The following is a 9,040-nucleotide window of genomic DNA, read 5'->3' on the forward strand; positions in this document are numbered from 1 at the left end:
TATATCACAAAGAATAACTCCCAATATAACTACTTCAATGCTATTTACACAATTCAATACAATAACTACATAATTTAAATAAATGATAGGGAATTTATGTTTACCACCCCTGTATTTTCAAATAATTACGTCTACCACCTTGGAATTTTAAAAACTTATGTCCATACCCCAGAGTACTAACTCTGTTAGTTTTATTTTTAAAAGACAATTTGCCCTTTTTATTTGTTATTAATAAACTCACCCCACCCTTGTTACCGTTGCATACCCTGTTACCTAGAGCGACAGGGGTTTGGGAGCCAACGACCTTCCATTTTGTGACTACCTCCTACTCTAGCGACCACCTGCTGCTCCGGCGGAAGTTGCAATCATCTCCGGCGGAAGTGCTGCACTTAATTTCTAAGTTGTTAATAAGTCTTCTAATTTCAGCTGTGTTGAACCGAGTGAATGCCAACATTTTATGGTCAAAATTGATGTTGGTATACTGGCCACCACAAGGTTACAATGAACAAAGCTCCAATAAAGCTATACGATCTTGACCTGCAACAAGATCAGAAGTTCGGTTTTTCTCATTACCTATTGTTGAAACCGAAGTCTTTCTACCTAAAATCCTAGTAACTGTAATCATAATCCCTACCGTGTTATTCTCTAATGTTTCAATATCTAATTCTGGTCTTTCTAAGCTTTTCCCAGATGGGTCTCCAATCCCACCTTTTGCACTACCGATCAAAGCAACAACTTTGTGGTCGCATCTCAGAAACCACGATATTACAATAATACCAAGCAAGAAGAGCACACGATCTACCCATATGCTGCTCCACTAGAGAACTCCTACGCTGCTGAGATCCAATTCCCTATTCCCTGACGGCCACCACTAGCCCTAGGTTTTGTGGGCTCTGAAAATGGCTATCATCTTTGTTTTCTTCTTCTATGAATTGGGATAGCATGGGGTGGGCTTGGGTTGCAAGGGTGAGGTGGGGCGGTGGATTGGGATGAAGGGGGGTTTTGCAGAGGATGGGTGGGTGAAGGCTTTCTCTTTTGAGACGATGGTGTTTCAAAGAAATGACGGTAAATATGTAAAAGCACTTTCATTAAGGGTATTATGGGCATTTAGTTAATATTTGAGCATTGACATCATCACTTAACTGTTCTCATCTAATGGTAGGGGTACGTTTGTAAGAATCTTTCAAAATATAGGAGCTCGAGGTTTATGAAATAGTGAAATTCCAAGGGTGGTAGATGTAATTGTTTGAAACCACAGGGGTGATAAACGTAAATTTCCTTAAATAAGAACTACTACTTATCCACTCTTTCTTGTGCACGTAACGGAACACTCAAGGAAGACATGACAACTTTGAGTTTTTCTCCTCTCAGGTTCCTTGCCCGGTCAGGTTCATAGGTTCCTCTCATAAGGAGGGTGAAAATGACGACCTCACCCCACCTGGGCAGTGTGTTCGGGCAGGGGGTGAGGTTGTCATTTCTGAACCCCTATGAGAGGAACCTACGAACCTGACCGGGCAGCGAACCTGAGAGGAGTTAGATTCGACAACTTTCCATAGCAGGAGAACACAAATAACATCTTGGGGATAAAGGAACGCATCATTTATCACATCGTCATCAGACCGTAAATAATTAATTAAGAACTAAGCACCAAGAGAACAAAGAGTGACGAGGGAGTAGACCTTTAAGCCATACCAAGGACGCCCCCAAAACTGAAGAGAACGTAGATCTCAATCCCTCCCACGCTAATTTAACTGTGAATGAGCCAGACTGAGAGAGGGATATATAGATTCTTGAGTCTGCAAAATTTGAGATCATCAAAAGAAAATTTCCTTTCCACCCTGCTAATTTGGCTTTAAATCTATCCACCAGTAGAAGAACCAAATCTTTACAAATACAACCCTTGAAAATTTCTACTACAAGGTATCTGGTAGGGATCTTGCATTCTGTGAAACCCAAAATATCCTTTATTCTCCGCTTCCTACTAACTGAAATCCTACCAAAGAAAATTTTACTTTTCTCCCAACTAATCTTTTTTCCAAAGAAAAGTTGATACCCATTTAACAAATTCTTCAGCCGTCCAACACAACGATTATTCAAATTTATAAACACTAGAATGTCATCCAGATATAGAAGGTAGGAAGGCACCTTGACATTCCTTAGCCTTGGAACCGACAAGATTTAAACTTCTTCTTAGAGCGCATAAATCCCCTGGAGCATGTGCAGCGTCAGACTCAAGGTGCTGCGCTTTGACCATCTTACCCCTGCTCAGGCAAGGCATTTGGAAAAGATTTATTCACGTTCCACGTAAATCTCATCAATCTTGGGAGTAGACTCATCAAGATCATTGCATACCCTCGCAAAACAACCTAGATGTGAAGCCTTGGTACGTAGGCCTTCCCATGGCCTTCGCCAAAGAAAGCAAGATCGATTTGTGCCAATATTTCATGGGAAGGTTTGGAAACCAAATCCAATCCAGCTGAAAAGAAGAGGCTTGATCTTGCACACGAAAGCCCTGCTTCCACCTTTGAAAGCACAATGGGGAACCCCTAACCCAATATGGCAGGATTTGTTTTCTTTTCTATAGCGGGAGTAGAACATTTCGAGTATCCCAAGAAAAAATTTAAAAACTAATCTCGAATCTTCCATAGGCCAAAATCACAACCAAGCAACAAGAAATATGGATAGAGAAGAAAATTGTATAAAACGAATCTATGATTTTTTTTCCTATTGATTCTTGCCAACCAAACATATAACCTAAATGTACTAGATAAGAAAAGAACTTACAATACAAGTAGTTTTACAAGAAAAGTAAGTGTGAAACGAAGCCAAACCCTTAGTAAATATGTGTTTTATACATACAGTAAAAAACACATTTTTATTAGGTAGTGTATTAATCACGTATAAATGCATATTAAACGTATAATACTTTTAAGTTTGTTTAGGTTAAATAAAAATAAATAAAATAAAAAACCCTCCATTGCGATTTACACGAATGAAAAATTCTCAACTCTTGGTCTTGGAACTAGGCTTGTGAACGGATCGGATACGGCTCGGATATGGATTAGATGTGATTGGATCCAGATATTCCCTGGCCGAATACGAATTACCTCTAAACGGATTTGAATGGATTTAGATGCATATCGAATTCGAATTTTGAACCATTCGTTTACATCTCTGCCTTGTGTAACCCGGAACTTCTTCCCCTAGTGGATACATTTCACTCTCAATTCATATTTCTTGGACTATGATTCTCTTTTCGTCATATTCTAGAACCCGTTGTATCTTCAAAAACCTTCAAGATAATGAATTTATTTAATTTTTTATTATTAAGTATTTGACTATTTTTTCGGACAGATTTTTATGAGAGTATTCAGTTTTTTTTTCTTCGAATTTCTCTAAACTAATACGAATGTCCCTAAACGTATACGGATCAGATGGAATTCGGACTTTTGGTTATCCATTTACAGCCTTACTTGGAACCTAGCGGCTACCCCCCTTCATCTTCTCTTCTCCGTTCCCGTTTGGGCTCAACAGGGCGGGCGAGTCTTCCTTCCTCCAAGACTCAATACCCTCCGCTCCTTCTTCTTCTCCATTTCCGATCCCGATTAATTGCAGTGGCGGGAACACAGTGTTCCAAGGTGATACCGACAGACAACGCTCGGTTCTTCTTCTTCTTCTTCTCCGTATCTGTTCGGCCAGAGATTTCAGCGTTGGGAACACTCCATCTGAAGCTATTGAACCCCTGCCCCCTTCTTCTTTTCCGTCTTAATTCGGCCAGCGAGACTCTCTCTCTTCTCCGTCTCCATCTGTAAGTATTTTCTCAGCCTTTATGGTCTGATTTTTGTCTCTGTTTGCTTGTATTCATGGGTTTTTTTTTTCAATTAAATTTTACCACAGTGTTATTGAAGGGTTTTAATTTTACTTTAAAAAATATCCTCTTCCACCTGTGAATTCTCCTGTGATGGATTCGAGTCAGCTCGAGGTTTTGTGTATATTGGTTTACAGAATTTCAGGATCCATGGTGTATATATTGGTTTTTTTCTAGGTTTTAATCTTAAAGAGGAACTCAGGAACGGTTCAATATTTTTCTTCCCCCTTCCCCCTTCCCCCTTATTTGTTAAGTACGAATGAATCTAACAATGGATATTTGTTCCCTGAAAGATTAATATTTTGATACTTATTGTGCCATTTATATTTTTTCTTTAACAGATTACTTTCTACTCTTGTTTATAATTTTATCTTTTTATTTCTTGAGAACTATGGAGTGAGAATGTAGCTTTTTAAGTAAGAATGAATCTAACAATGGATATTAGGACTTAGAAGCCGTTCTTGCAGTTCTTATTGGAACAATTGCATTTTCATTTGTAGACCTCAACTTGACTACAAAATGCTGTTGTCCTGTTTCTGAATACTCCAGCAGAACACTAACTGGTGATTGGCATGAATCCCTACTATTATTGCATATGTATTGGTGCATAATATTTTTAATAGGAGGAGGGCTTGGTAGGGCATGGTTGCATGTCTGTTATATAGTGAATATATACTTGTATTTTTGCTTACAGAGTGGCCGTATTAAACACGTACCGTATGATTGACGTACACGTTTTATTATACCAGATTTTTAAAAGTATTATTGCCGTCTGAGCCGTTTAATTGTCGTACTTATCCATACCTGTTTTATTGCTGTTCCTGAACTTACTAACTAAGGTCAAACCTACTTGTTTTCTAATTAATTTTCTTATCTTGTAGATCTAAGAAATTTTCCTTTTTTTCTCTAGTAAATAGGTTGTTTCCTATTCGATAGGAGAGTTTTTGAAGAGATTTAGTTCCTCTGCAAGTACTACATGTGAAAGGCAACCAGCTGTCCCATTATTGTCATTTACAAGGTTGTATTTTCAGTTTTCTATTCCATTGCAAAGGAATTCCGTAAGCAAGGGATGGGATTAGGATAAGAGAGGAAGAGGGAGGGGGGGGGGGAACGAAATAAATAGGGCAAGTAGAGTAAAGTAACCGAAGGATTTATTTATTTTTGGTAGAAACGGAAGGATTTGGGGAATCGAGTAAGTAACGGAAGGATTTGGAGAATCAGAATTGGAGTTTCACCGCCTCATGGTCTCTCGCATAAAGGGTAGGGATCCACCGTCTTTCGTTTCTGTCTGAAAACAAAACCCAACCCTATTCCCTAGCCATGGCAGAGGACAAGAAGAAGAAGATAAACGAAGAAGAGGAGGCAATGTTAATGCCAAACAAGAACCTCCCTGAGGACCTCATAGCAGACATACTTTCAAGGCTTCCGGTCAAGTCACTTCTAAGATTCAGATGTGTATCCAAACCCTGGTGTGCTCTTATTACCGATCCTGCTTTCGTCAAAATGCACCTCAACCGATCCCTTGCAACCAATAGCAACCTCAACCTCATTCTCATAAATTCCTCCTTCAATCTCTACTCTGTTGACTTAGATGCTTGGGAACAACAGGCAGCGGTAAAACTCCATCTTCCGCTTAAGTCTCCAAACTACAAAGCCAAAATAGTGGGTTCATGCAACGGTTTACTCTGTATATCCTACTCTGACGATGACATATTCCTCTGGAATCCTTCTACCAGAAGGCATCAGAAGCTGCCCATTACACCTATAGAGTTTCCCTTTGACAATCGCCTTCGTTATATTGTTTACGGATTCGGTTACGACTCCACCTCCGATGATTATAAGCTGGTAAGGGTTGTGCGGTTCTTTGGTGATCATCACTACCCTGGTCTGACTAGCCATTCGGAGGTGAAGATCTACTCACTTAGAACCAATTCATGGAGAAGGATTGGGGACTTGCCAATCCATCTCAGATACATTTACAATGCTGGGAATTTTGCAAATTCTGCTCTTCACTGGGTTGGCATCAATTCCAAGTTTATTGTTTCCTTTGACCTTAAAGATGAGGAGTTTCGAGAGGTGCCACTGCCTGATTCTGCGGAAAATGAGTTTCCTTGGGATGTTGAGTTTCTTAAAGGACAACTCTGCTTGCTGCATACCTTCAGATTCCAACGTGTTGAGTTTTGGATGATGAAGGATTCTTGGGTGAAGGTGTTCTCCATCGAACATCCATGGCTGATATGGGGTTCTGGGAAACTCTTACCTATATGTTATTTAAAGAATGGTGAATTTTTACTCTCGAAGAATACAAAAGGACCGCTGATCTTGTATGATCCCCGCAGAGGAAGGGTTAGGTATCTTCAGATTCATGGTGTTCCAGATACAGCAGGTAGGACTTTCATAAAGACCTGCTTTGGGAGTCTTGTTCCACTCAATGCCAAAGATGGAATTGAAGAACCAAAAACAAAGAAAAGCCGCAGTAAGCATTAGAAGAAAAAGAACAGGGACCAGATTTATACTTCAAAAGATTCAAGCTACTATTCCTATTCTTACAATTGTTTTCTCCTTGTTTGTGTATTTACACCCTTGCCTGGAAAAATTATAGTTTCACCTCAAAAGCTCCCATGGATGAGTTGTCCATTCTTTTAACTTTGAAGTTGTGATACAATTAATCAAGTTTTAAGACACTTGCCTTCAAACTGAATGAAAAGTAGGGTGAACACATGAATTGGCCCTTGCATGTTTGTTGCAAATTGGTAGTCTCTTCCAAAAGTTCATTGCCTTTGTTAGCACTTATGCATTTGGGTGATGTGAAAGGGGTATTCAATTTACCTGTCAATAGTAATTACTTGAAATCGTTCCATGCGAATCAAATTTAAGTTACTTGGATAAGAGTGAGGCATGAGCCATGCTTTCTTCATACATTCTTTTCCATTTAATTTGGCCCGTGCAAGGGCAAATGGAAATGATGCTTCTTTTTTCCTTTGTTAGATGACACATTAGAGTGGAGATGCTGCAATTATAAGAATTGCTTGGTGAAAACTGTAAACTTTGTATATTATTGTATGTTGGAATGGCGTTATGTTCTGGGGAGAGTTTGGTAGGCATACCACTTATGGAGTAACCGAAAGATTTCACCTCAACTAGAGTTGACTGGAGAAAGAGAATTTGTGAAGCCAAACCTAAAGTAGTTTGGAGCAGGCTTAATTATTTGAGATGTGTGTTTTGTCCAAAATTCCTTTGTAATGGAAGTTTATTGTCATTATTTTTGGGATTGTTTGTTTCAACAAACTCTGTTCTTAAACTGAAATGATATTAAAACTCCTATGTGCTTCTTGGTGTTTCACGCAGAAGTAGTTGTTGGTACTTATTAGACATCTATATGAGAATGTGCAAGTGAAGTTGCATGGAATTGCTCTTAAGATATTCCAGGCTGAGCAATTCAGGTAAAGCTCTGTCTGTATGGTTATTTTGTGAAGCTTCATCGCTGTAATGTAGGGTTTCCTATTAGGACTATGAGGATAAGTGGTTAAAGTGACCAAGTGAGAAAGCTTCTGATGAAGGAATGTGTTCTTGTGTCTGGTCCTGCACATTGATGCTTTTGGAGTGGCCTTTGCATTGTGGTTGTTGAATCTTTGTTCTTTGGGATGGGGTACTTTTGTGCAATTGAGATATCTCGTCGTGGATCCGACTATTTGATCAATAATTAGTAGATTTGGATGGAAACCAATGGGCAAAAGCAGTGGGGTGGTGCTTAGATATGCCACGAGGGAAATGAGGTGGGGTTGAAATTTTATGAACAGGTAGATCCCATGTTCCCTTGTTCACATGTTAAGTTTATGGTCAATCAGAGTTGATCACATGGCAAAACAAGGTTCTTAAAAATCAGGATTATTAAGACAGTGCACAAAAGTACAAGGTGGTGTATGAACATTCACAATTTTTAGTTTGAAGTTAAAATTTGAATGTGGTCCTCATAAAATTAAAAAAAAAAAAGTTGAAATATGGTCAGTTTAGACCATTATTTAGATATCCAACTATCTGAAATTCAGAATTGTCATATGAGTCTTCTATATGAAGAACATATGCATGCACGCACTAACTTTGTCCATGAATTGTTTACCTCAAAAAAAATATATTTTAACAAAGTTGACCACAGAAAATTTCATAAAAGGATTACAGCACTTCTTTCATTAATGGGTAAAGTTTATCTGGTTGGCCAAATATCTGCCACGTGATATGCTGAATTGGACCCAAATTTGGTGGAAACCAAACATAGTCCCTAAGTTGCATTGCCACTTGCCAAATTTCAGTAAATTATAATTGTCAAGTGGTAAAATAAGGCTTTCAAAATCCAAGGCTATGAGAGGTCGATTGTAGGGTGCATACCAATTCATAAATGAGCTCTGAACTTTCTTTCTCTTATTTGCAGAATTGATCTTGGATGTGAATATCTTTTGCACCCATTGCTTAGTAGAGATCTTTAGAGTATTGGTACGTTTGAGTTACCATCAGGTGAGTACCGATGTGATGATCTAGCATGCCTAGCAATTAACAGAGAAAAGTACAAATACATAAATTGATGTTTGCCGTTATATTATTCAGTAGGGTGATATTTCCGCTAGTTCTTGTTCCTTCCAGAGTTGATGTTGGACATGTAGAGCTATTATGAGGATGAGGAAGATGGACAAGAAAAATATAAAAGTGTGGTCTTGAAGACAAAGAAGTGCTTCCTGGAAGCAGCTGTTGTGTTTATACTCTCTATTGTTTATGTGATTGGTTGTATACTTCAAGTTTAATTTTTTTCCTTAGAATCTCAATCTATAAACAATGAAAGGAGTATGTGGTGTTTTCTTATCTCTTCTTAATATGTTAAGGTATGAATATCACTGTCTTTCTTTTTTAACTTTTATGGAAAAGTATCTCATTTGTGGAACCTTGTTCTCTAGGGCTGACATTGAAAGTGGAAGGTTAGCAATGAACTAATTGAGAAATGCAAAACAAATGACAAGGTAATCAAGGCATGGGTTTACAAAGTATATGTTATGTTTTTGCAGTGCATAAATTTTTATTGTATAATGTTGCACCTATGCTATTGCACATTTCGTTACTTAGCTTAATTCCATTTTAATATCCACATAGTCAGTTCATCGAGTTTTTCCTAAGGCTGTGTTT

The 9,040-nt window shown here is 38.4% G+C and overlaps 1 protein-coding gene across 1 annotated transcript; it reads left to right on the forward strand.

Annotated features, from left to right (window-relative positions):
- The first annotated feature begins 5,188 nt into the window (after positions 1-5,188).
- LOC122643655 (F-box protein CPR1-like) lies at positions 5,189-8,664 on the forward strand. Its single transcript, XM_043837259.1, has 3 exons — positions 5,189-6,344; positions 8,298-8,380; positions 8,527-8,664. Exons 1-3 carry the CDS (start codon positions 5,189-5,191, stop codon positions 8,662-8,664), a joined length of 1,377 nt encoding a protein of 458 aa, XP_043693194.1.
- The last annotated feature ends 376 nt before the right edge of the window (positions 8,665-9,040 follow it).

The sequence above is a fragment of the Telopea speciosissima genome, chromosome 10 (assembly GCF_018873765.1).
Source record: "Telopea speciosissima isolate NSW1024214 ecotype Mountain lineage chromosome 10, Tspe_v1, whole genome shotgun sequence".
NCBI lineage: Eukaryota > Viridiplantae > Streptophyta > Magnoliopsida > Proteales > Proteaceae > Telopea > Telopea speciosissima.

Coding starts and splice junctions, on each gene's coding strand:
- LOC122643655 (XM_043837259.1), top strand. CDS start 5,189: ATGGCAGAGGACAAGAAGAAGAAGATAAACGAAGAAGAGGAGGCAATG. Junction 6,345..8,297: donor AAAAACAAAGAAAAGCCGCA/GTAAGCATTAGA, acceptor TCTTATTTGCAG/AATTGATCTTGGATGTGAAT. Junction 8,381..8,526: donor TACGTTTGAGTTACCATCAG/GTGAGTACCGAT, acceptor TTGGACATGTAG/AGCTATTATGAGGATGAGGA.